General features: G+C 38.5%; 1 protein-coding gene across 4 annotated transcripts in view; it reads left to right on the top strand.

Moving 5' to 3' along the window:
- Nucleotides 1–27,607, top strand: part of AKAP7 (A-kinase anchoring protein 7) — a 90,049-nt gene that overhangs the window by 51,380 nt on the left and 11,062 nt on the right. The window contains exon 8 of one of the 4 annotated variants that reach the window (XM_069787325.1): nucleotides 13,493–15,072. The exons of the other annotated variants lie outside the window; for them this stretch is intronic. Coding sequence (XP_069643426.1) covers nucleotides 13,493–13,545 — 53 coding nt within the window. The 3' untranslated portion in view covers nucleotides 13,546–15,072. Of the gene's footprint in view, nucleotides 1–13,492; nucleotides 15,073–27,607 lie in introns of those variants that run through there. 4 annotated transcript variants of the gene reach the window in all.

The following is a 27,607-nucleotide window of genomic DNA, read 5'->3' as shown; positions in this document are numbered from 1 at the left end:
TCAATTTAGCCACAGAAGTGGGTGGTGTTCGCATGGAGGAGGTTAAGAAAAAGCACACCAGAAAAGCATAGAATAAATGTGGGTTTGGACAGCCTTTGACTATGGGATTCTTATGGTACCTTGACATATATCAAAGCTGCGTCTTATCAGTTGCACATTAGATTCCCCATGATAGGCTTTGGACTGAGTACAGCCCAGATGTTTGTTTTCACATGTATTGTTAGTACATGATTCATTGAAATGTTGATTTTCTTTGGAAACAGTTCGGAGAGTCTCATACACTGTCATGTTTATGAATGTCCATTTCAAGGAGCATCTTTTTTGATTGTTCCATGTTGTTATCTTTTGTATGTGAGCTTATTTTTCAAGCTATGCTATCTTTTGCATTCTTACATAAAAACTTCATTAGTACTTAAGTAAAAAGTTCATGTTTAACATTGTAATTAAAATAGATTAATAAATCCTATTTTATCAATTAGTATAAACCAGCAATTTAAAAATCAGAGCAGATACTGAAGGTGTAACCAGTGCTTTCTCCTATCTCCAGAACATATTTATCATTGCTAAGGATGAAAACAAATGTCTCTCTTCCTTCTCTAGGAGGGAAACACAGTTGTAGTTTGTACAGTACACAGAAATTTTATGGACATAAACAGAATCCAGAGCAAACAAAGGAAACCATGTTACTGCTTTTAAAGTCTGTTTGTACATGAGTACACTTTGTAAAAAAATATTTTTCAATACACTGAGGAAAGGAGAAAGAATTTATTTCACTTAGTAGATATTGTATCCTCTCCTTGTTCTGACAGCAAATGCAGAATCACATTCCCTTTTTTTTTGACCTTTATAAATATCACTGTGTCCTTGGCGTAAAGAAATATGTAGGAATGCCCACTCAGTTACTTATGTTGTACTTGGTTAATATAGACATCTTAGTCAAAGCTCCCAATTCTTGATTTTCTTTTTCAGAATGAAAACATTTTTCTCAAAATGATATAATTTTTGTTCAAATAGAATAGGTGTTGATATATGAAACCAGAATTCCAGAACACACTTCTCTCATATCTATAAATCTTAAAAACTGAGATTGAAAGACAATAAGCATCTTTCTAGATAATGATACAAGGAAGTCTTCTAGGTGTAGTGCTGGCTGGCTTTTTTTGAAAACCTTCCAGTAAATCACTCCTAGCTGTTAGCTCACTTTTGACTCCATAGATTTCCAGAAGGATTTTTAGATTATGCAGTTTCAGTGTTACCAACTTTATATTAAGTAGATATCACTTCTACACCTTTTTATAGAGATGTGATAGAAAATCATAATGCACAAGCATTGCTTCACTTGTTCTTACTTTACTTTTTACTTCTTCCAGGTATACATAGCATTCAGATTAATTGTTGTCAGTACTCTTATACATAATGACTTACAACATAATTTATTGATTTGAGTTTATTTGAAAATGCATGTATTTTAATTTTAAGTCTGTGAGTATATTCTGTTAATGTTTGAGTCTCTTGGGTAAGTAGTATAATTAGGTTTATTTCGATGAACTCTAATATTTTATCTCATCTGTAATTGGAGGCCAATAGAAAACTGGCAGAATTATTTGTTTAAATCAATATTAAAATTAGGAGGCTGTTGATATGTAGCAAAAGAACGGGTGGGTTGTAGCAAAACAATGAGTGGGTTCCAGCAGAAGTTTCTGTTAACTTTGGGGCAGGATATGAATTTTGTGTTACTTAGGTTTTTCTGAGAAGAATGTATGAAGGGAATAACAAGAATCTGTGTATGACTAAGCAAAAGGAGTTTAGTTCACAGTCATCTGAGAAAGCAAAAGCTGGCTGGCATTCCCAGTTCTCCTTTCCTTTCCATTTAGAATGACTTTTCTGCTTTGGTCTCAAGAAAACTTTGGAGCAGAATACCATAAGAAATGAGTCAGAGTTACTACCTGTCCTGATCCTTTAGCAGAGACTATCTGGCACTTCTGTTCATGACGGTGAACCTGATAGATTCACACACAGGCAGCCATGACAATGTTAATACCTACTGGTTAAAATTACACCAATAGCTATCCAACTTTCAATGCTTTGGTAATGTGTTTATGATGTGTTGGTTGGCCATATCCTACAGGGTCACCCGCAAGTGGTAAATGCAGATTATTCAGTACACTTGCTGCAAAGATGCATTAATAATGAATGCATTTTTTGTGCCTGTTTGTGAGAATGAACATTTCAAATTCCATGCTGTTTTCCCCTTCCTTTTAACAGTGTAAATTAAAACAGCAAGAAAAAAATTGTAAAAGGAGAGAAACAGCTTTTTAAAATTACAGTCAATAAGTTTACAATATTATAGAATATGTGGGCTAGATCCTGAAATATTTTCCTTTGCCCCATTTCTGTCTTTTTAGGAAGGACTGAGAGCAAAGTTGTTCCCGAAATAACTTTGTTAGCGTGTTTGCTATCTGCAAAAGATTGTACTCCGTGTATCAGTTTTAGCTGGCGTAGATATGGGCTTAACCTTATACATACTGCTTTAAATTACATTGTGCATCTCAGATGAAAGTCATGGTGCTGCACATAAAGCAGATAAAACAATTCAAACAAGACGGCTGCCTGAAGGGTCCATACTTGACTTCTGTTTGAAACTCAAGGTGGAGACCGCTGAATTTCTGAAAAAACAGCTGTTGAAGCTGCATGAAGTATAAAGCCAGAGATGGTTCCGTAGTCCAGCCTGATCTCTGCTATAGCATGGGCTGTTAGCCCACCTGGCCCTTTGCTGAGCTGAATGGGTTTAGGTAAGCTGAAAAGATGATGGTCCTATGGAGTCTCACAAGTGTGTGGTACAGGCCTGGAATAAGGATGTTTTGCCAGCTGCCAGTGGTCAAAGCCCTGGCAATGGTGGAGAATTAACTACTTGGAAGACTAAGCTGCCTTCTCATTTCAGTGGCCTGGAGGAAGCTAGAATTCCTAACTGGGCGTCAATCTTGGTCATCGGTCTGACTTCCTGCATGTTTTGTATGTGTGTGCCAGTCAGGCACTTAAAATTGAGGATTCTCTGTACTGAACCTGGTCACTGGTCAGAGCATCCTTCTTTCTCCCTGCTCCATTCACAGATCTTCTTCCCACTGTGGCTAATCTTTTCAAAGGACTGTTGGCTGTGAAAGAAAAGGCGGTATTTAAGGATATATTCAGATCTAGAGATTCCTTTTCTGGAAGGCTTTGAGGTGAAATATGTTATTTCAAAGGAAAGAGAATCAAGGGTTAATCCTTTTCTTTCAAAACATTTTTTTTTCTTTATAATCTCAACAAACAGATTGGTTAAGGTGTCTTTCTTGGTTAGCTATACAGTTTACCAAAGCAAATGACAGCACGCAGGCAGATTTCAGTGAACCATGTTAAGGTGCAGCAATCTAGCAAGTGCTATCAGCTGACAACATCAAAACCTTATTAATTTTTTTTTAAAATAGAAGTTTTACATGGATTCCTTTGTCGAGTTTATGCTATTTTCCTTTTTTCCTCCCATGAATCATGAAAAGCCTTTGATAGAATCTTAAAAACATAGCTGTAATGCACAGTAACTAGCATTGGTCCCTTCATTTCTGTTCTTTAATGCTAAGTATTTATTTGCACAGCACCAAATACCACATTTTCACTGGCATGCCAGAATAATATGGCAAAAAATTGAAAAATTACCGAAAATGCTGGGGTTTTGTTCTCACCAGAGAGTCAGCAGAAATAACCTATTACTACTGATTTCCAGAACTTCAAAGAGCACAGGGCATCTGTCTATTCAACATTTACTTTTTCTTCAGACTGTAAAAATACATATTTAAGGAGCCTTCTGCTCTTGTACTGTCAAGTACCTCTTAAATAAATGAAAATTTTACAGAAAGGACCTTGAATGTCAACTCTGTCCTGACTTGCATTCTTACCAGCAGCTTTTACAAGCAGGAGAAAAGGAACTTTGTAATATTCTCAGAAAGTTAACAAATCTGGGCTCTGGAGCTCCAAATGTAGGAGATGAGGGAAATGTTGCAATACTGAGGAGAATTGCAATAGGAGTGGAAAGGGGGCTGTAATCAGGGCCTTACCAATCATGCAACCTTATGCCAGCTAAATTTTGGGCACATTTAGTGAGCTTATTTATGTAAGTGTTCCAAATCCCAGGAGAATTCTAGTATAGAATGATAATGAAGAGCAATACATCAGCAATAAAATACTGACTGGGATCAGTGGCATTAGCAGATCTGACACACAAAACTATGATACAGTGTCAGTGCATTTCACTGACTTTCTTGACAAACTTTGAAGGGGAAGAATATTAGTAGTCGCCATTTATTTTGTTTTTTCCTTTTTAAAAAGTTTATTCAATTTGCTTGTTCTTGTGGAAAATTCATTTTGATTTTTTTTTAACAGGAATTGTTCTTCTAGACTATACATAACACTCAGTGTTCCAGAAAGCAAGTTTTGACATAATGTGATCAATAATATATGTACATTGCAAAAAATATCTCACTGTGCTGTGTTCATATTGCATTTTATTTTAAATATAAAAATTTGTCATGTTTGAATGGAGAAAAAGGGAAGGAAGTACAAGAACAGGCGTCTAACTTCTTTTTTCTTGCTAGCCAGGTTTTCCTGTTCTTCAAAATAAGCATTTAAAAATGCTAAATGTAAATCAGAAAAGTAAAGAAAATATTCAAAACAACATTTGGGCAAATAATGAAAGTCCTCTTAAAAAAAGGCAAACAGCGTAGGGATAATTTGTTGGAAATTAAGGTTTACCAATTTAGCTATCAGAACATAGTCATTAGAGCCTTGCCATTGACATATCTTTTCTTGTTTAATTTTTATAAACATAAGAAAAAAATTTTCATTATTTTGCTATACTAAATAAGTTGAAAATAAGCCAAAGTTTTTATATTCTCCTTAAAACTTTTTTGGTGTCCTCATGGTCAGGTTAACTCTCAGTAAACCATCATTGGACAATGACAGCTGTCCCTGGCTACTTACTGCTTGGCAGAATCATTGAGAGACTGCCAGGCTATAAACATAACTCTTTTCAGGCTTCATCTCAACTGTTCAGTTCACCTTTGAAGTTTTAGAAGGAAGAAGTATATAAGTACCAAAATTTTTGCCTTGACTTAAATTGCACTGTTTTTTCACACGTGGCATTTAGTAATATGTATTAAGCTAAGAGATTCAATTTCTTTTTGTGATTTTGAAGGGGTTCCGCCCCCCCCCCCCCCCCGCAAAACTAACGTATTCTTCAGTTTCCGGTCCCCCTGCTTTTATACATTCCTTAATCTTTCTTTTCCACAACAGCAGGAGCTAGCTGAATGTAGAATTAAATGAATGCTTGATAGGTCTCAGAGGCTTAGGCTTGTAAGGTGAGCCTTGAGAAGACCCTGAAGTGTGAAGTGTACCTTGCCCCAGCTTTTCACATTGTCATTGTCTTGAGGCTTATCTACAAGTCTCATATGTCAAGGGGGACACATTCTTATATGCTGGCATTCACTATAAAGTCCATCTCATATATCTGCTCTCAGTCAGGCAAAATCACTGCAGGAATAGATGGGATACCTCGGGGCATACACACCACAGATAGACACATGCACTCTGCAAAGAAGAGTGCCGTGAGTACTCTGCAGAGCTTGAATATATTAGGGGGTTTCACCCAGAAGTGCTGTATGGCTTATTCTAAACATGGCTCTGAATGTATTCCTGAGGGTAAACAATCTGGACAGTTGGCAGATTTGGTCTTGAGCCTCGCCCTGAGGTTGCACTTAAAATAGAAGGCAGGCATATCAGTGGCTGGCATCCCAGCCTTTGCTGAAAAGGTACAGTGCATTCAGCAAATGGAACTTGCAGAAATAGTGATTTACAGTGAATAGGAGCAAGATTCTCTCTCTAGAAGGCAGTGTTGTAAAACACATATTAGTGGCGAGATTTCCCTGGAAGTATTTTAATGTGGTTTTAAAAAGCATAGCTAAAATAGGCACTTCTGTTTTAGAATGCAAATGCCAACTCAGTATCATTTTTTTCTTTATAGAACATGTTTGTAGGAATATTCTTAAGCCATTGAAGAGTAAGAAAATCAAATACTTTAAAATTAATTTAGTCTAGTCATTTAAGGTTTTTCTCCAGAAAAATTGAATTGGAAGTGTTTTCTGAAGGACACAATTGAAAATTTGATAGAATTACACACTGCGTTACAAACCAAGTATCAGAAAGAAATAGAGGCATAGTCTGCACTGTCAAACACAGTAGGAAAATGTTTGCATTTTGGGAAGTTCAACAGATGATTTGTTTATCCCTGGTTTTTCTTCTAGATGAGGATTGTAATTCTGATTTGGTAGGTGCTCCCAAAACAACGCTTACAGTGAAACGCTCTTCTGCACTCTGTGTGTGTGTGTGTGTGTGTGTTTGTGTGTGTGTTTTTATATACATAGGCTTGGGAACAGCTTAGGTTCTGAGTGCAGAAATACTTCTAAGTTGAACTGCAGATCAACTTTTCTTCCTTACCCACTTTTTACATAATTTGCACCACAAGCATCACCTAAAAAAAGCTTTGCTAGGTTCCTTCTGGATCAGCTGAACAGTATTCAGGAGCATTAAGAAGGCTGAAATTGCCTCTGCATAGAATGAATACCTTTTAGTTTTCTTAGTCTTTATCTGTTCTGAAGAGAGATACTTTCCAAGATTCAAATTTGTAATTTCTGCTTGGTGGAAGCCAGTAGTTCCGTTTGCTGGTTTTGCACCAGTTTGTCTTGGCTAATCTAGGCAACCACCCTTGGTAAAGGATGGCACCTTGCCTTACCTGGAAAAATTCCACCCCTCAGTTTCAATCCCAAGGTGCCCTCCAGCTTCCCTGCCTCCCAACAAAATACATACCAGTGTCTTTTGGGGCTTGTTAATTTTTAATAATACTTTGGCTGTTTAGGCCTCATAAGGCTAGAGTTATTATAATTCTATATCCAGTCACACTTACGTGCCTGAAACAGCTGAATGCTTTGCTGCTGTGCTGTAACTTCTGTCAAAATGTACTTCGTATATCTCACCAGAATTGCAAGAGATGTCAAAACAGAACAGACTACAGGCCTTGAGCTAGCAAAGCACTGAAAAAGTGATCAGGCCCACTTTTGTTACTGAATATATGACCAAATACTTAAGATGGACCATATCCAGCTCTGGAGGTTCCAGCTGACTTCCTGGTCCCTACACTCATCTTGCAAGTTAGAAGACGTAGGCTGATCTGGCCAGTGTTAAAAGGCCAGGGCCCTCCTCAAATCCTGTTTCTTCTCTGTATCCACATTTGTGCTTATGTGCTTTGTTAGTTTTGGCTAAAAGGTGGCTCATGGATGAAAGAGGTCTGTCACTGGTTGTGACAATTCCAGTACTGCATAATAGAATATTGTCAGCCTGACATCCATGGACTGCCAGGACTGCTTAGAAATTGATCAGTAAGAACTATGGTTATTGCATGTTTTAACAGAAGGATGCTTGGTTTTAAGTTCAAGAGGACTTTGTGCTTCATATGCTGCTTTGTTAAACATACTTGTCAAAAGATGACAGCACTGGGAGTTTTGTATTAATTTAGGTACTATGTAGATGTGATCTGTCTATATAGAAGGAGATTATGCCTACATAAAACTGAAAAATATATGTTATTGTTCAGTTTATTACTTCAACATTTCTGATTTTTTTTTAACTTTTCCTGGTGGAGAATATTTGTTTTCTTGTCTAAAATATTGTCTGTGTTACTGTTTTGATCCTGAGCAGTATGGAAGATACTGCTCACTCCTAGAAATAGTCTCTCTGTGCTTTGATGACTGGCTTCACTTATGCCCTGTAGTATTCATGTTTAATTCACTTACATTGTAGAATATGGGTCATGTTCTTTTCTTTTTGCTCTTGGTTAGGCTGACAGCATCTCCGCAAGTGAGGCAACTGCACATCTGAAATTAATTTCTATGAGTATAAAATTTAATAACTGTTACAGTTCTTTTAAAAACTTGCATAGCATCCTGATTTTTTCTTTCTGCTACTGGCAGATAATAATTCTTAAAACAGTAGATGATTTAATTATTGTTAATAACAGAGTGGTGATGGAAAAGAATAAAAAAAATTACAAGCTGGCAATCTTATTTTAATGCATTTTAGTTTTGCAATAGTACTTAGCTTAAAGACAATTCTATTTTCATAAGGAACCATGCCTTACAAATATGTTAACTATATTACACTTGTTCTTCTCAGATAAGCTGACTTATCTCTGTAAGATATACGAAATATTCATAGGATTCTCCAGTCTGAGATTCTTACATCCAGGAAAACAAACATATAATTTTGTGAATCAAATAGTAGTTTGAATATCAAACACTAGAAATTTTTGTGGAGGATTTATGCCCCTGATTAAATTACTGGTTTTCTGGAAAGCGAGTCATATGAACTAGAACACTTTAAAAGTACGGGTTAATAGTGGCAGAATTCGTACCCTCATTTTGTGGTAAATGGATTCTTTTTTCAACTGTAAATATTAGTCTTTAGAATATAAACAAGAATATTAAAAAAAGTTATCTAAGCCTTAAGTATTTTATCGGTGGGATAAGGAAAACAAGTGCATGCTTTATCCATCCTTCAAATTAATATTAAATGCTAAGAACCATTGCTATCACAGGCTCTCTGTTTTATTCAATGGGTGCTCAAAATGTATTAGTGACTGCAGGTATTGCCAGAGGAGGTGTGCAAGATTAGGTGTTTTAACAGAAAGTATTTGTGGATTTGGTTTCTTCTGAATTTTTTTTTTATGTTCTGAATGTAAAAAAATTACTTTCAAAAGCAGAGCAACTGCAGCCATGAAAGGCTGCTTTTCCAGTGCACGCAGATGATCTTTCAGTGAAACACCGTGGTTTTCCTGGGTGTCCTGGACAGGAAATTCTGTGCAGACTTTCTAGACTGTAATCCCACAATTTCTATGTATACCTGTGTTCCTTCATTATCAGCCTAATGATAGAAGGCTTGTGGGGTCATGCTTTGTGTATGGATGTGCGTGTGTTATCTGTCCATTACAACAATAACTTTAAAAGTTGTTGGGAAATTTCTGGAAAATTAAACAGATGTAGGAATCTCAAAATATTAAATTTCTAAATGTTAGGAGAAATACACATCCAGATAAAAGAGAGAGATTTTATTAATTCCCACAATGAAGGAAAAAAGGCAGTATGAGCTCAACTTTTAAGACCCATGAGGCATCCAGGGACTGTTGTCATTATGAATGGCTTACCATGGGTCAGTCTTCAATATGAGTTCACTGGGCACCAAAGAGCTACTTCTTAGCCACGTATCTCATGTACATTCTTTGTTGTCTAACGGAACAGTTTGTGATGACAGCTATTTGCAGCAAAAGCTTGGATATTCACAATATACTTACCCTGCAAGGGTGCTTTGATAGCTAACAGTGTGTGAGCACCCCAATAGCGTTTGTCTAATTCTTTTAAGAATTCAGTGAACCACAAGACAAAATAGGTAGGAAGCCGGGTGTTTTTTGTTCTGGTGAACACAAGAATACTTCAACAAAATATATGTCTTTACATTTGGTTTTATTTACATACTTTGGATGAATAGACTGTTTGCCAAAGCCACGCAGGCTGTGCTCATTTACTATCCTGTCTCACTGTGCATACCAAACTTCCACTCTTAGGTGTTCTATTACTTATTTACTTTCAATTAATTAATGATTGTGTTGAGTAATGTTGGGACTAGTACTAATCCCTGTAGGACTGCCTTTGATTATTGTTCATCTTTAATCACTAACTTACTCTTTACTGATGGTGCATCTTGTTAGCTTTTTATTGCCGTAGAAAAGCCTAAGTTTATTACATCCACCAGGTGACCTTCATCACCCGCACTTGTAATGTGTACATACCCTCTTGAGAAGGAAGGCTGGTAACCCGGAGTGAAGGTGACCAGCTCTATTCCTACTGAAGTGGGTAGCGAATCCCCACCGAGCTGAGGGTGATAATCCCAGTTCGTTTCTCAGCATCTCCTGCTGGGCCTGCCACTCCTCCAGCAGCTCGACCGGCTTTTTTCCTTGCTTAGTCTTAGAACCTCGGGTTTGCTTCTGGAGGAAAGAAGGAGAGCCCATTTATTAAGTATAAATACTTAACAGATATACTTAACCGTATTTTCTCCCCTCTCTCAGCACGCTTTTGTGAAGCGGAGGGGAGCTGTGGTGGCAGAGGGCGCGCAGCCACAGTTACGCTTTTTAAACAACCGGTGCCTTATTTAAGGTGGCCAAATGGTGCCTATTTTTTTCAGTGCCCATCCCTCCTTGGACGTAAGGACGAGAAAGGGAAGATCGGGCAGCGGTCTCTGAGACAAATTGCAGGGCAGGGAGGAGAAGCGCAGGGTGCGAGCGGTCCCCGGTTCCCCGCGGGCCGGGGCTGCCGGGGCCGGGGCCGGGGCCGGGGCCGAGCGGCGGTGGCGGGGCGGGGCCGGGGGCGGGGCCGGGGGCGGGGCGGAGGCGGAGCCTGCCTCTCACTCCCGTCTCCCGCTCGCTCCCAGAGCAGAATAAGCAATTTCTTCAGGGACTGCAGCCTGAGCTACAGCTTTTGCTTGAGGTGCACGCAGAGAGGACGAGGAGGAAGATAAAGCGGTAGATGCCATGGGCCAGCTCTGCTGCTTTCCTTTCTCCAGAGGGGAGGAAAAAATCAGTAAGTGGGCAGCAGGGTGCAGCGCTGCCTGCTGTCGCCTCGGGGAGGGGGAAGCCGCGGGAAGCAGGCGGGCATTCGTTGGGGTTTGGTTTTGCCTTTTTTTTTCCTTTTGGAAAATTAACTGATTGCTTTTTCGAGAAAGGGTGGGGATAGGTGGAGACAAATTGAGCAGTATTTCCGCTAAGTAGATTAAGATTTCTTTGGAATAGAGACAAGTAATTATGTCTGATCTTTTTTTATGAGCATTCTAGCAGTCAATTTCTCTACACAAATGTAGCTAAAGTGAGTATTTTAATTTTCCTTTTTGGCAAGTGTGATTTAGAGTAAGACATGAAAAAGGATGAAAAGCAGGTGCAATTTTAACGTGCAATTTAGAGTAAGAGGTTTTGATGTTGATAGCGTACACATGTTGATGGTAATGCTTATTAGCAATAATAGAAAGAATGGAGATTTTGTTGATGGCAATGTTGATGGATGATGAAGGAAATCATCAGTTCATTTTCCATTTGGGTGTTGGTTGGATGTGTAGTTTTAAGCTGACCGAGTGAGGGAATAGTTGCACTTTATGTATTCATCTGGTAGTGTCTGGAGTGACTGTCAAGTATATCTCTGGTTTTGCTTTTAGTTGAGCAAATATAAGTTGAATAGAGGAAGCAATTCTGATTGCCTTATCCTTTGGTGCCGTGAGTCAAGCTAGCTAATTTGACTGGAATGTTGTTTCTGTTAAATTATATGCTGAAAATTATGTTTGTCCTAAGTTTGGTTACACAATAAAATATTTACTCTTGGCTTTTTGCTCAGTGAAATATTTTCAACCTTTCTTCTGGAAGATGCAGCCAGATTTCTGTCGTGTTGTGTCTGAAATCAGTTTTGACTAAATTCACATAATTCATTCGCTGTAGGTTAGAAAAATCCAGTTTTCTGATCTGGTTTATGTTTCATGCTTGTTACTCAGGAAGCTGTCTAGGCATAAATAAAATGAAAGTTTATACCATCAATTAAAAAATGTGTACACCAATAGTGCAAGAAATCTAGAATACACCCTCAAGAAAATGAGTTGGCTGTTTTAAAATATTTTTCCATCACAGGTCATGGTATGAGGGTAAATGTTGTAAATTTTGCTTGGGGAAAATGCCTAGGAATATTTTATATTTCAAAACTTTTTAATCATATAGTCAGTACAGAATGTCTTTATGTGAAAAGCAAGTAGCTAGTGCATCTTTCTTCTAATACACAGAATAGGTGAAGACAGACAGCAAATACAAATTGTTTTTAAGATTTTTCTGTTGACACAGAACAAAAGATACAAAAAAGTGATAAATTCTTGTGCGTCTTGCTTCTCTCGGTCCCCTCACTTCACTGCTCTTTGACTTTTCTGATGGCATTACCTGTCATGCACCAGCTTTCTTCATATGTGCTCCTGTGAGTGAATGGAACATACACTGAATGTACCATTTAGCATAGCATGACCTCAAAGTGCTTGTAGTCAAAAAAAATCATTCGGGAGATGTCATTGCGTGCAAAGTCACAAAGGTTTTTGAAAGAGGTGGGCTTTCGGCATGTAGCAACTGAAAGGTGCGGTACAAACCCCTGAGAATGAGGAAGGAACAAAAAGGATAGTTATAGGACGATGGGAATCTGAAGCAAGGAGGTCTGGCTATGGATGAGGTAAGAGGGCGGTGTCTGAAATGAGGAGAAAAAAATAGATGTGGCAGTGTCTTACCAGTATTCATGGGGGAGTAAGATAGACTGAGACATCTTAAAAAGGGAAAGACAGGGGAAGTATGTGACGAGCATAGTGGATATGATTGGCTTTTCCTTAGTCCAGCACAGTCTGGAGAAAAGAGAGAGAAGAGAGAGGGCTTTCCTTTCAAGGGGTCCCTTGGCCTCCCTCCCTCTCTTCTGCCACGCCTGGTTCTTCCTCTGGGTGCTGGGTGGGAGGAAGCGCTGCCCTGTATCTCTCCAGCCTGGCCATGCCCCAGCTAGGCGGATGGTTTGAAGCTGGGCACACGGAACAGGCAGAAGGGAATGACTTTCACATCCATTTTTTCATCTTCCTATTGTATTATCATGATGGCCTTTAAACTAGTTGTGCTGGGAAAGTAATCTGGGCTTTTTATTGCCCCTAAATTATCCTGGTTAGCAAACATGTAGGTGCAAATCATGATCATATGACTGTTGCATACGAGAAACAAAAAGTACATTAAATAAAGGCAAGCATTTGCAGTAAACAGCAGCTCACCATGCTACTTGACTCGCTTCAGTCACAGTAAACATGAAAATGCCCAAACTTCATTATGGTCTTCCTATAAGTTTTGTTTCAGCTGAGGTACCTCAAGTTAAACACAGCTGACAAATGCCAGTTACTGAATTGCTGAGAATTCATTACTTAGTAAGGAAATGTTTCCATTTCATGTATAGCATAGTTTCAAAAGCTGTTGTAGACTATCTTATCTGGTACTGTTACATAGTACATACTTGCGTTGAGTGAGGTGAAAGCTCACTGCTTTTGTGGCGTGCTTTTTAAAATTGGAGTTTAGATCTATTTCATTACAAGTCTGAATTGAATTTAGCTTCAACCCATTGCCTAATCTGCATTGTTGAGAGATCTGCATTGGGAGAAATTTAACCTTAGAAATTAAGAGATGCCTATAACTGAAATGCACAAAGTACTGACAAGTGAATGCCGAGTTGTGTTATTAAGTTTGAACAGCCGCTTGCTTACATCTTGTATCCACACACAGTATGTATTTCACATCCCTCGCTATTCTCTTCAAATACAGATGTAACCTTGGAAAACATTTACCCAAGTTTTATGGTTACAGTAAGATCATAAGAGTGATTGTTCTGGACCAGATTTAAGATCCCTCTCCTCAGCATCATAGGCACAGGGTGCCTAATAAAACCACTTAGAAAAGGGCAGGTGTAAGAAGGTGATTCCTCAAAATACAGCTCCAATGCTGCAGCAGTTCAAGGCTTGTGGACTTTGTGAAGCGGGTTGGCATCCTTGATGATTAGAAGTCTTCAATAAAATTTTCTTCCAAGAATTTTTTCCAGTCACCTTTTGAATCCATGTAAACTTTTAGTATCTGTACTATCTTTTGGCAAGGAGCTTTACAGCTTAAATATGTATTTTTTTGAAGAACCTTTTTAGCCACGCCAACAAATACAATTTGGTTTAGTGAGTACTATCTAAATAAACAGTTCTTCTGCCACACCTGATAGAAATCAATTCCCAGAATGTACTCTGGGGAGCAAAGAGCTAGAGTATTCTGCAGAGAAGGGAAATAAAGAAGTATGTGTCCTCACCACTGGTTGTGGGACATATATACAAGTAAAGCATGAGTAGAAGCTGTTATAACTTAGGCATTTAGGACCTTCACAACCTATTCTTTCAGTTGTCTTGGTGAACGATCATGTAAACACTCTAAGGCTGGGGAGCTTTCTACAGGGATGCAGATGCCTGATTCAGCATCTCCAAATGCTGCCTTTATGTATATTCATCTATGCATCCTATGTTGAGTCCTTTACCAGACGACACCTTTTAAATAACCAGTGGCTTAACTAGTTTTTTCTTTGGCTTTAGGTATATAAAATGAAACCATATTGATATTATTATCCTGATCTCACGCAAGAGATCCCTCAGGTTCCTATAAATTTGAAGGAAGTTATGCTTGCAAATGGAAATAATAGTTTTAGAGGTTGCATAAATTTTGATAAAATTTGTGAAGACTTTGTTTCTAAATTTAAAGTCTCAGGATGGACATCTGTTTATTTAAAACAAAAAAACCCCAGTGTTATTTCTTCGCTCATTCAACAATGTTAAATTCCAGTGAAGTTGATGGGGGTTTTAAAATTTGGCTTGCTATGTTTAAGGAGGGGCTTTTGAGAGAGTGTATATTCAAAAAAAAGGCTAGTGTATAGTCTAACGATTAATTCTTCATATTTCTGAGATCATGAGGGAATTCCCTGTATGATAACCCTGGAGTTAGACCTCTTATTGATTTGCTGATGTCAGTGCTAAATAAGTGCTTTTTCATTTTGGAAATGATCTCAAATGATCTTTAACTGCTTTTTGAAGTGACCTCTTTGGAAGCTTATTTCTGGTCTAAAGTTGTATGTTTGTTTATTTTAACTTCATAGCATGACACTTTTTAATGTGGCATAGAAGAAAGCATTTTACAAAATAAGCATTGTTACACTTCATTTTAGCTGTATGTGTGTTAGCCCATTTGCTACCTGATAGGAAACCAAGGATTAGAGTCTTCATTGTACTGGCCAGAAATTGTTAAAAAAGGCTGTGAAATATTGAACGCATACAAAATTACTGTGTCGGACAATTACTGGTGTGGAATAAGGCTGGTCACATCAAAATAGAACATGAAACTTACTTGCATTCTGAAAGATGTGATTTACAACTTGAGAGGGTGGAGCATAGCAATGTGAACACTTTTACGTGTTTTGATTTAATGAGATTAAGCACTTAATTTGTTGTTTGATAGCTATTATACACTATTACTTATGGTGCATATTGACTATAACACATGCAAATAGTTGTGGAAATAAGGAAATGAACACAGGGCCTGGGGCTACATACTCAGTGCCCAGGAAGCAGGCAAGCTCCAACACACAACCAGGCCAGTGACATTCAGTCCAGATCTTGCTCTTTTGGGCCTGACCAACAATTGCCCAACTGTATCAAACTAGGGATTGCTTTTTGAGGGTAAAGGAAAGTTCAGTGAATGAAATGCAACTATTTTATTTAGGTCTTAAGCTGATTTTGAAAATCCTGCAAGTTACATTTGCAAATCAATTACTTGGTCAAATTTGCAGTTTGTTATAAGTTATCATGGATTATTTTGCATTTATGTGGCTATAGTACAAAAGATGCATTGTCTGGCTTTCAGTCATGAGAGACAGGACAGGTTTGCCTACCACAAGTAGTAGGTCAGTCCCTGTTGTTAAACAGCCCTTGTACATTTGCCAGGCTGTCTAACTAGTTTCCGATACTGATAGCTCCCTGTCCTGCAGGTTGTGTGTCCTTTTCACTTCTGTTTTGTGAGGTTTTAACTCCTAGCTGATTGAAGTGATACCTGCCCTGGTACTATAAAGACACTATCCTTTTCCCTTCTTCTTCCCTAAATGTGAAAACACACTTGTCAGCTGAGCTTGGCAAGTCCTATATACACTCCATTCTCCAGTGCTTGTATTGTTTCCTGTCTTGCCAATCTCCCTGTGTAATGTTGTTTCTTTGCTCCTAAGCATACGTTCACTCATACGCACAAGATATGCACAAAGAGGTGTGTGATGTGGATGAAAAAACAAAAAACACCTTGAAGGAAAGGTGCATTCCTCAGAATGACATTTGGAATAACAACTAAGTGTTATTTGTCTTCTTCCCTCAGAACTTCAGAGTACCCATGATTGGGTTGCTAAGATTGCTTCCATTCGCTATTGGAAGAAAGAAAATTCAGTGGTCCCAACCAAAACTAAATGTTTAATACTTACCATGTCAAAGTTGAAAGTTATACAAGTCCTGCAACCAACAACATTAGGTTTGATGACCAAGACAATAAGCCTAGCCAAGGCCTGATGACAGCCAAGACTGTCATTAGTGTTTGTGAATCATGACTATCTCTACTTGTGTGTCCATTCTTGGGACTGACAATGGCTGTTGAAAATAATTGCTCGGTAGGGAAGCTAGACAGCTGGAAGAATTGTACACACCAATGAAGACAAAGAGAAAGTAGAGATTTAAGGGAAATCTGGGAAAGAAAAGAGGGGGTTTAGATGAACTGTTAAGTTAACTTCATTGCAAGGTATCCAGGAGGGCATGATAGAAGAACCAGCTTTTAAATAGGAGGAAGGAGATGTAAAAAAGCCTTCAGCAGTGTATGCCTCTCTGTGGTCTCAGAAAATGGAGAATATAGTCATCTTGAAGTAAAGAGAATAAAAATAATGGTGACTGTAAAAATGGGGAGTTTTTAGAACACTGTTAGATGTATCCATATGCCTTAGGCAGTCCTTCCTGAAAGTAAAATGTCTCTACGTTTTTGGTTGGATTTTTTTGTTTGTTTGTTGGTTTGTTTTATTTTTAATTAATAACTACTTTTAGAAAATAGTCCTACATGGTATGAACACGTTTTGCTGAATTTCCTCCAGTCATTTCAGGTGGCATTTGGCTTTTAACTGAGAAGTGAAATTTAATTTTTTTTCTCCCTTTATATTTAATACAAACATATGCAAGTCCAAATTTAAATCCTATCAACATATATGGCCCATGAAAAGAAATTAAATTAGCTTATTGAATTTAATTTTTGTACCAGTTTTTATTTGGGTATAGGGAATTTTGAAGCACAGTATTATATCATTTTTAAAACTAAGCTACGTTTTACTATTTCACGAGTATGCAGCAGACTGTCTTGCTCTATAATCTATTAGACTGCAGATGTTAGGCTCCCTTCCACCTTCCTGGCAGGATGTTTTGTGTAAAATGAATTGCAACTAGAAATTCTGGAGATAAATCAAGTCAAATGTGATTGTCTTGCTATTAAGTTATGTTACGGATGCAGGGAAAAAGCAGCAGTGTTTGTTATATAATTTATTTAGAAAAGTGGCAGAACTGCTTTTTGTCCTGAAAGAAAACATGAGCAAAGACAGGGAGTTCTTTGGTTCATAATCAAAAAATATCCAGGTTAACTTGTAACTGTTCTAAAATAGTGAAAATTTTAAGTTTGGTTAAAAGGCTAATCTTTATGTAATGTGCACTTATGTATGAAATGAAAATATGTGGGGCCAAAGGCCTTATTTGGGAGTACTTTGGACCACAGTGATCCGTAACTACAGTACACTGAGAAACTTGAGCAAAGCCCTTAACCAAACCTGTTTGTATTAAAGGGTTTGAAGAGTTACCCATGAGAAGCTAGGAAGAGATTTCATTTCAGGTCAGTTGTAGCAAGCAAAAAACCAGGATTAGCTAATTGGTATAGGTGACTAGTTTCATGATGGAACAGGTACCAACACTTCTTGATCGCACTAAGAGATGAGAAAGAAAAAGAGTAATAAAAAAGTTCAGAAGACCCTGATGAGGAGCTTTGAAATGGCTCCATGTTGATGGAGTTGGAAATTTAATGAATTTAATGATCACTTTTCAAAAAGTGTGTCAGCAGAGAACCAGCCTCCAGTGATTCGTGACTGTGTAGCAAGATGAGAGCTGCCCCAAGTGCAGCCTCCTGTTACTGCAATATATTGGTTGTTTTCTGTCTTCACCGATGCCACCGGGAGCCAGTTGCAGAAGATGTCTGCACTGATGGTTAAGACCCTCTTAAAACTTCCCTCCTGGATATTTTTGTGGGCAGTTTGTTCCTGTCTGTTGTATCTAGACTGTCCATTAATTTAAGTATTCAAGGGTAAATAGCTTAATGTCCATCTTATGGTCAGCGCAATTGCCAAACCATCACTTTGCATAGGTGGAAAGAATAAGGACCTTTTTGGCTATCAGGTGACACATAGTGTTTTGCAGACGTATTTGCATAGATTTCTCTTATATTGTTGAAATTGCATTTATTTTCCATATTGAGGCCAAGTGCGCCATCCTTTTCACATGCTACTATTACTTTATTGTCAGTACCTCTGCAACTGTATTGGGTCCCAAACACATTGGGAGAGAGAGAATTATATATATCTTTTATATCCATTTAAATGACTGGCAGAGGGGGCATGAAATAACTCTTGTCTTTTGCTTTCCTTGTGTGATCACCTTCACTATGATCACAGTCCTTTTTACCCCTCTGTGGGAGTTGCGTGATCTTTGGCATGCCTGCTTCCCCGATAAGACGATCAAGGTGAAAACTGGCCGTGCTTTTGGTAACCCTGCCTGTACTTCGTGGTGGGTTGCTACAAGCTGTCATCTTTCATAGTGAGTTCTAGCAAGAGGTATGTGATGATACACAGTACTAAATAACCTCACTTGTTACAAATAAATGTTGATACAAACAAAGTTACTATGCAGGCAGTTGTTAGATAAGCAAAACAATAATGGCTCAACAGCCGTAAAACCCCATCCTCTTCTAGATTCAAAAGTGCTGACAGAAGAGGTTGCTGATCCCACGTAGTCATTGCTGCCACCATCCCCGCTCATGTGCACCGTGCACTGGTGATACATGCTGTGTACACCGATCCATAGCAGAGCAGCTTATGTGAGCACTCCTTTAAGGCAAAATCACCCCAGTGAGGTTAAACACTTCTCCGTCATTGGCTGACTAACCTGGCTAATTTTGCTTGAAGTGAATCAAGGAATCCTCAAAACCCTGGGACAGATGATGGTAAGCATCACCTAACCACACTAACTTCTTCCACTGTGTGACCGGATCTAGTAAAGAGTATCTGTTGCTTGAGAAATACACAGGCTCAGTCTTGCAAAGTGCTGAGCAGCCTCGATACCTTGTGAACATGTGCACACGTGGTGGTGCTGGGGTGGCACAGAGCTGAAGCTTTCCTTGCACGTGGGAAGGATTAGCGGTGCGGGGGGAGGGGACGTTGACCAGAATAGGTTGATTACAGTGTCTTTCTCAACAGACTCCATTAGTAACATTTATATTGAGATAAAGTAAAACTGTACTACTCCCTTGGTGCAATGAAAGGGATTTTACTGTGTCGAAAGAAATAAGCTCTGTTTCTGTGCAGATTTAAACTCTGTTTAAATATACTCTAATGGGTAATAGCTTTTCATCTTTTGTAGGGGGGAAATAATTGACAGTTAACTATTGTCTAGCAATTTGCAACATAGCATAAATAAGAATACATGTTGCTTTTGCCCACTAATTTATTTCTGTATAATAAAAATTTCTGGTTTTGATGCTTGTGGATCAAACATTAAATCGTGTAGACATCAGATGGGTCAGCCTTCCCGCTAAGTTCAGTGTTCTCAGGACAGTGAAATGGTGTCTCTCTGCCTACCCTGCACTCAGGTAGAGAGAACAAGGAGGACCTGCCTGGTTGTAGTCCAATGCTTTTCAGGAACTGCAGCAAGAATAGTGGAAAGGGCAAACCTCTGAGAGGTGTGTGGACTATGTATCTCCCTTTTGCCATCCCTCCCAGTTGTATTGCCTCATGTGGTTGCTGCCTCACAGGATAAAGTGCTGTACTTCTTGTTGGTTGGCTAACTTCCAAGGTGCTGTAGTGTTTATCATACTTATATTTTACAAGAAGGTTATCTTATTTGTATACTTCCCCATCCTCTTCTGATCTGCAAAACCAGAATTCTCTGAGGATTCCAGAAATGAGTTTATTGACAAAGAAGTGATAGGTCGTTAATGCCAGTCTGGGAATGTTAAAAGAGTCATGGAAGAAAATGAAACAACTGTTGCAAGTTCATACCTCATTTCTGCTGTGAAGGGCATTGTATGAGCCATTTGTGGATTTTTAGGTAAAATAATCGATTTGATTATGCCAGAGCAGATTCCTCACTGTTTAGTCATGTTAGTAGTGCAGTGGATAACTCTGTTATGAGATTTTTCATTGAGGAAAGATGAGAGACAGCATTAAAATTGTTTTGTTTACAGCTGAAGGCTTCTTTGCAGATTATGGGAACTGAGTCTGTGATCTCAGCGAGCCCATACAAAAGTCACCACTGCTGGAACTAGTCAGCACGCTTCTCAGACTAACAGAGGCTGCTGGTTGAGGGGGTTGTGAGAAATGCACTAGCAGTTATACTATGGTTATGCAATTCTTTCTGGGTGGAAATAAAATACAGTAAGAGATGATAATCAGTACCATGCAGTATTGCTGCTATTGTATGTATAGCACTGTAAAGGAAGTAAAAAAAAAATAATAATCCTCTGTCAAGGAGAGGGATCTTCCTTAAAATATTTATTTTACTGCACATTGATGCAATGAATTATTTCTGTCATTTGTTTTCTTGCTTTTGCTCTCTATTTTAAAATTTATGGCCAAGGAACTTTTTAGTACGCTTTGCTACAAGGTCAGGCACTCGTGTGGAGAAGTAATGCACTGGAAACTTGCTTATGTGGAGAAGTTTCTAACTGTGACATTAGCCAGATGTTTTAGTGTTTCTGGAAGGTATTTCATACAAAGAACCACATGAATAGAAGAGTACATTCCAAAGGAAAAGTAGTATTTTCTTGATCATCTTACTGAGCACACTGATGCTCCTTCAATTAAATTGATTGGCAAATGTTTGGGGAGACAGGAAGCTTCAGCAGATACAGAATTGAGCCCTGTATTTCTTAGGTTATGTAGGTATCAGTTTAAATTCCTTCCACCATAGGGCATTTCCTTGCCCTGTTGGGGGGGGAAGGCCCAAGAATGTATCCAAAACACTGTATGGCAGTCTAGGAAAAAGGAAGCTTTACAATGATTTGGAATACGTGTGAGTTCTGCTGCAATAGCATTCAAATAGCCCTGGGCATTTCTGTGGGCCACCAGCTGTAGTGGCAGATTAGAGCTGAAAATTGCATTTAATATTCAAAATTGTTATGCTTCTTGGTTCAAAAAACCAAACAGTAGTCCAGACCAAAGAATGGTGAATACCATTTTTCATGGGGCCAAATCTTTCAAATGCAATTAGTTTGTTTTGTAAATCTCCAGCATTAAGTTAGAGCAAAAACTTGACTAGAAATTAATGACTCTGTTTAAATATACTGTAATGGGTAATAGCTTTTCATCTTTTGTAAGGGGGAAATAATTGACAGTTAACTATTGTCTATCAATTTGCAACATAGCATAAATAAGAATACACGTTGCTTTTGCCCACTAATTTATTTCTGTATAATAAAAATTACACTTTTCTGGTAGTGATAAATCTCAGAAAAGTTTCCAATGTACAGTAATTGAATCGGGAGTTTTAATAATGGTTATATTCATTAAAAATAATAATTTTAATAATAATATACCATTTAGTACTGCAGTGCTTGGAAGCTGTCTAAAAGGACACTTCATTTGGAATATTCAGTTAGAAGCTAGCTAACAGCTTTTGAGGATTTTTGCTAAATGCGCAAGTAAAACCATGAAAGTGAGACAGATTATCTGGGGCGTGAATCAAGTGGTAGTGAAAATGTCAAGTGAAACCCTTAGCAGCAGTAAGCAAGAATAGTGCTGATTTATACCAACCGAGGACCCAGCCTGCCAAGTGTCATGGCTGTGACAGTCCGCTGGCAGTCCCTGGAGTCAAGGGCTGCAGTGAGATGGATGAGAATATCAGCTAGCCCATTTAAAAGCAGACCTTCTATAAATAATATCAGAGAGATTGGTTCAGATGGCAAGCCAACAAATTGCCAACCCCATCTGGAATCCTCTTTGTAAGTATGTACATAGCAGGGGAAGGAGCCTGGGTAAAATACTGTTCTTGCAGCCCTAGGCGTTGAAAATGAGGCTGGTAGTCTGCTCCCGTGGCTCTTGCAGGAGACTTCCAACATGATTTCTTAATGAAAGAGTGACCCTGGAAGGAAAATAAGATCACTTTTAAATTTTCTGCATTTACAGTAGTTTGCTTTAGCAGTGTGTCTGCTGCTATCCCATATCCTTTTGGGTTTGAAAGGGAGAATAAGGGGCAAAAGACAAAGTAAATGTACATAAACATGTCTTGGTGAACTGAAGAGAGCAGCTTCACCGATTGTCCTGTATGCAGATGTTCCATGTGTTGTATTGGATTTCTCATACTTTATGAGTACGCCAGTTAAACGTTATTGCTCATTAGTGGAAAATATGTTTTGTATTCACCCCATATACAGCTAGATATGAGATATTCTGTCTTTCAAGCTGTTCAGATGATTTAAAGGTTAGCTTAGTAACACCATTGCTACAGCAAAAGGAAGATGGTTTCTCAGAGGAACTCTGCTTGCTTTACCCTAGTATACTATTGAACAAGGCAAAGCCTACAACATTATGTTTTTATTGATTTCTAAAGGGTAAATTACAGACTGTTGCTATCAGATAATATTAAAAGCTGTCCTATATTCCCAGTGAAAACATCCAAATACCTTATTCTGTATAATGTAAATCCCCTTAGTACTGTTTCTCATATTCATTATTATATACTCTCTTCTCAGTTTACTGAGTTTTATATATACTCTGGCACAATGCCTCTCAACTCACTATACAAATTGTGCTGCTTGTTACTCACGAAACAGTAGAAGGAGCAGCATGGTTTTCTGAAGTGCTGTAAGACCTGCCCTGAAAAGTAAAAAGGATTGGAAAGTCTAAATATTTAGAGTTATGAATTTTACCTTTCCATGTAGGATGTCATTGTAGTGGAAGAGGAAATGGAATTTGTGGTGTTCCCACAGCTTTACTGGAGTCACAAGCCAAATCCTGTCGTCTGGCACATGTGTTACTCTAGCTACTATTGCACTACTCTCTGAAACTGTTTAGTCCATATTTCTGTTTTAATTTGTGCTGGGCTGCTTCGGAGTTACTAGTCAAAACCTCTGCCAGTAGAAATCCACAGAAGTAAGTGTTTTATGAATGCAGAATTTGGCTCAATGTACTTCTCAGCTTTGCTACCTACAGACACACCCTGGCTCTGCAAACCTCTCTACGTGTCTTGGGCTCCTGTGTACTGCATGGCGGGGTGTCCGGGGATGTGCCTGGGCGCTGGGACTGCCTTGTCCGTGCTGTGACCCTGGCATAGTTCTAGCCCTGGCAAAAGGGCACCTTCTGCAGCAACTCCGGGGCGCTGGTTAGGAGTTAGCACCAACCAAAGTCCATTCCCAGCAGGCAGTTTGGATGCAGCCACACCATTTCAGAGGCTAGCAGAGCTGGATGGGCTGGACCTGAGCTGCTCTGTGCTAATTGGCCTCATAGCCAAAGAACAAGTACTGGCATTGTGGAGCTCACCTGTGTAAACATAGCCAGGTACCTCTGAATGAAACACTGGGTTTCAGAGGTGCTTTTCATGTTACTGTGAGGACAGGAGTTTTGTCTAATGTCAACATAGAACCCAAGTTGGATTTTCCTTCTCTGCTTAAAAGTGATGCATGAGCAAATCCATATTACAGCCAAATAAGAAGTGTGACATGCTAAACATGAAATGCCGTTCTCTGTTACTATATATGAACAGCTGCCCCAATTTAGATACTCATTTGCTTTGACCTATTGTATTGCTGTATGACAAGTCCTACTGTAACCTAATCTCTGTAAGCTTAGAGAGGAGCTGCTCACAATGTAGAAATTGTAACATATGGAAAAAACATCTATTACAGAAATAGAATAGCCACACTTGGGAGTAGGAAAGTGTTATACAACCAAAATGTGGTAGTTGTCTACTTCTTCCTAATCTGATATTTTAAATGTGCTTTTTTTTCTCTTATACTGTCTTATTTGTGATGCTTAATGCTAGCTAATTGAGTGCTTTGTTTTCTAATGGAGAGTGCTGTTCCTGGAAGCAGGCTGGCCTGTTTTAATCTTTATTCCAGAAACCATTAAAATATTAAAATTTTAAAAAATTATAAAATTGGTCTGCACAGCCTCTCTTAAAGATACTGTATAATTAAGAAAGACAAAATAAGTTATTTTATTTTATTTCATTAAAGGTCTCTCAAAACCAAAATCTGGACAAATAATCAGAGTCTCAAATTTTACATTTCTATACTGACCTGGAATGATTAGGAGGCTGTACTCAGACCTCTGAAAAAGGGGGGAAAACAGGTTTCATCTATGGAAAAGGTTTACCTCTGGGAATTAAAAAAAAAAACAAACCCAAACCCTATCTCTTTCCCCTTAAGCAAGATCATGTGCCACCAGACCTACAACCTTTTAGCAGAAATGGCATGCATGCACTGCTAGCTAAATCTGCACTGGAAGGATCAGTGTAACTTTTGTCCTAGAAGCTCAAGAGGCACAATCGTGGAGCAGAAGAGGAAGAAGTTTGGAGGAAGGGTTATATTTTCAAAAGAAGATACTGCTCCAAATGCAAAGTAGGACCCCAAGCTGCACTTCCAGAAAATGCCTGGGGAGCTGCAGAGCTACATCTTGGGGTCAGCCCATGTGCTCTTAGAGTAGGAACTAGCTAGTTTTGGAAAAAAAAAAAAAGCTACAAAGCCAGAAGGCAGGAGGAGGAACTAGTCAACATGTTTAAGCAACTATTAAGATAGCACAGGATTACTTCTATTGCATCACGTGAAATAAGAACAAGAGAGAACATTTTGTATATATTTCAGGAAAAGCTTCCTGTCAGTGACAGATGCTGGACTGCAGACCGTCTCTACATTTTGCAATGTTGTGACCAAGATTTTCAGATTAATGCAGACAAACAAAGAAAACAAGGCAAACAAAAGTCCTTGGTCCAGTGAGGGGTTGTCCTTTAGATGACACTGGTCTGTTATTATTTGTGGAATTATTATAGGCAAAGTGGAAAATAAGGTATCTTGAAAAGTATTGTAGTAAGGCATACTGGCACCTTGTTCAGCAGCTGATTATTGCTGGTTTAGTAATGTTTCATACCTAATAATTTTTGCCATTCCTAAAATTTGAGTGATTCTGTTTCCATAAGCTTGAAGTGTAGAATTGACAGAAGAGACTAGGATTTAGAGGAATTTGAGGTATAGGGTCATATATGCTATGGAAGTTATATGCCATGGAAGTTAGCATGGAGAAAGGGCTAGGAAATTATCCTGCCTCAATAAAAGGAAAATGGACTGGATGCCACAAACATTGTGTAAAATTTAGATGCCTTCAATTGATAAACATTTGACTACAGGCTAAGTCCTTGGGCCTTAAGTAGCTAAAAGTACACCATACTAGCAATAGATTTGGCACTGTCAAACCTTTACAATAGTCGGTGCTTTTAGACTTGTAATTCTGATGTTAGCATACACAGCTGAACTTTTGTCAGGCTCTCGACCCTGCCTCTAACTCTTATGAACCTTAGGAATTGCTGTCCTAAATTGGTACAGAGAAAATTCACTCCTTATTAGATATCTCCTCTGGATCCCAGTCCTCAAAATCCACCATTAACTTTATCCTTGCTGATGATAACTTAATCCCTTTGAATATCTGCCAGTCTCAGGTGAACTTCATCTGGGCACTTGCTGAGTTTCCTGTGAGTTAAAATCCTCAGGCGTGGCTAATTCATTTGCTCTTGCTGGAGAACTTGTATCCTTTTGCTAAGAGGACAAATGTCTTACGCCATGGTCTATTATTGTGTTACTCATTCTGTTTCACATTATAGCAATAATTTTTTTAAAAGGCATTTTATTCAATTTTCCGCTTTAGTGCAAAGCATGAGGATTGAACAAAAACATATTAAGTATCAGGCGTGTTTTCTGCAGCACTTACTGTGGCTGAGGAGAATCAGCAAATGAGTAACATTTTTTGCTGTCTTAAAAATCCATTACCATGCAGTATAGCCTAATGCAATCAAAAAGGTTTTCTTTTCTTCCTCTCTTCTCTCAGCTCCCCTTTTACTTTTCACATACACATCGTTAATAGAATGCGAGAGGTTTTTCCAGCACAAAATGAAAAGTTTATTCTTGTAGTTCTACAAAATATAACCTGAGACTAAGGTGAGTTCTAGTGATTGAACGCCCTCCTAAAATCTGGGATTACCTTTCTTTTGTTAAAATGAAATCTGGTGTAGTGTTTGCGTGTTTTGAAACTCTTGATTCTCTGATTTAATGAAATAAATGTTACTTTCTGTTGACCTCATCTGTGTGCCCTGTTCACACATCGTGTGTGTTCTCTGTTATAATTAGACTGAAACATTTGGAAGGAGTGCCAGGTGTAGTAAGGATAGAGGGCTTGGTGTAACACAGCCCAGATCATGGAGGCATTACCTGTAATCCCTGCTTCAGCACAAGTGAATAATAATAATAATAACTCCATTCCAAATGAAGTGCATAATTTTCCTTTGAAAGATTGATTTCATTCCCTCGGTCCTTTTTTAGCCGTAATCTCTATAGAAGGCATACAATAAGAAGAGATTACAGGATTAGACTTTGGATAGAAACATGTTATGTGGTAAGATGTGTCCAAGTATAAGCTCCTACATCAGCAGTGGAGTATCTGGATCGACATGCAGCACCCAGGCTGTGAGGACAGGCTAATTCTCAAATGCTCTAGGTTACTGCTTCTGGTGCCCTGCATGGTAACAGCACATAACCCCCTGATGTATAGCTATACCTACATTCTTGGAGTTAAAACCACATTGCATTGTGCCATGCAACTCTTGTATGCATTTACCCATCTCAGGAAGTCTCAAAATCATGAATGATACAGTTCACTTTTGAAGGGAAGCATTGCCCATCTCTTTCCTTCTCCTCTTCCTTAATGAACTCTTCTTGGCCCCTGTAGCCAAACATAGAAGCAGGAGAACTTTTCTATGTGTAAAACATAAAGGCAAAGGTAACTATGGAATTAAATGCAATGCTATTTAGCTGGAGTGAAGAAAAAATACCCGCTTTTGATTTCATAGTTGGTTATGAATGTAGTGAAGAGAAATGCAAAAACTTTTTGGCATGAATACCCAGCCTTTATTCTTTTACTCTGAGTTGGAGGAAGACTGAGAAAATTATTACTTTAAAATAAGAAAGGATGAAGAAACAAAGATGAAACTCCAAATTAGAACTGTTTAGCCTCATAGAAATAAAGGACCAGAAGACCAGCTGGCATAAATAAGCAGTTCTCCACTGATGTTAATGGGACAGAATTAGAATTATTAGGATGCTGAAGAGGAAGGGATAGAATTGTGTGTGCTGTGTAGGTAGAGATAAAATTTGCGAATGGAAAAAGGAGTGGAAAGAGAAGAGAACCATCAATTTTAAGGCATGGTGATGGGCAATCTGTTATGGTACAGAGTGTAAGCTGGTAAAAGTTGTGAGGATTAGTTCAGTTTTTTGGCATCGCTGATGTATTTTTCTGGATTGACTTCATTGAAGTGCTGC

Source organism: Haliaeetus albicilla, chromosome 7 (assembly GCF_947461875.1).
Source record: "Haliaeetus albicilla chromosome 7, bHalAlb1.1, whole genome shotgun sequence".
NCBI lineage: Eukaryota > Metazoa > Chordata > Aves > Accipitriformes > Accipitridae > Haliaeetus > Haliaeetus albicilla.
This window is presented reverse-complemented; position numbering and strand designations above follow the sequence as displayed.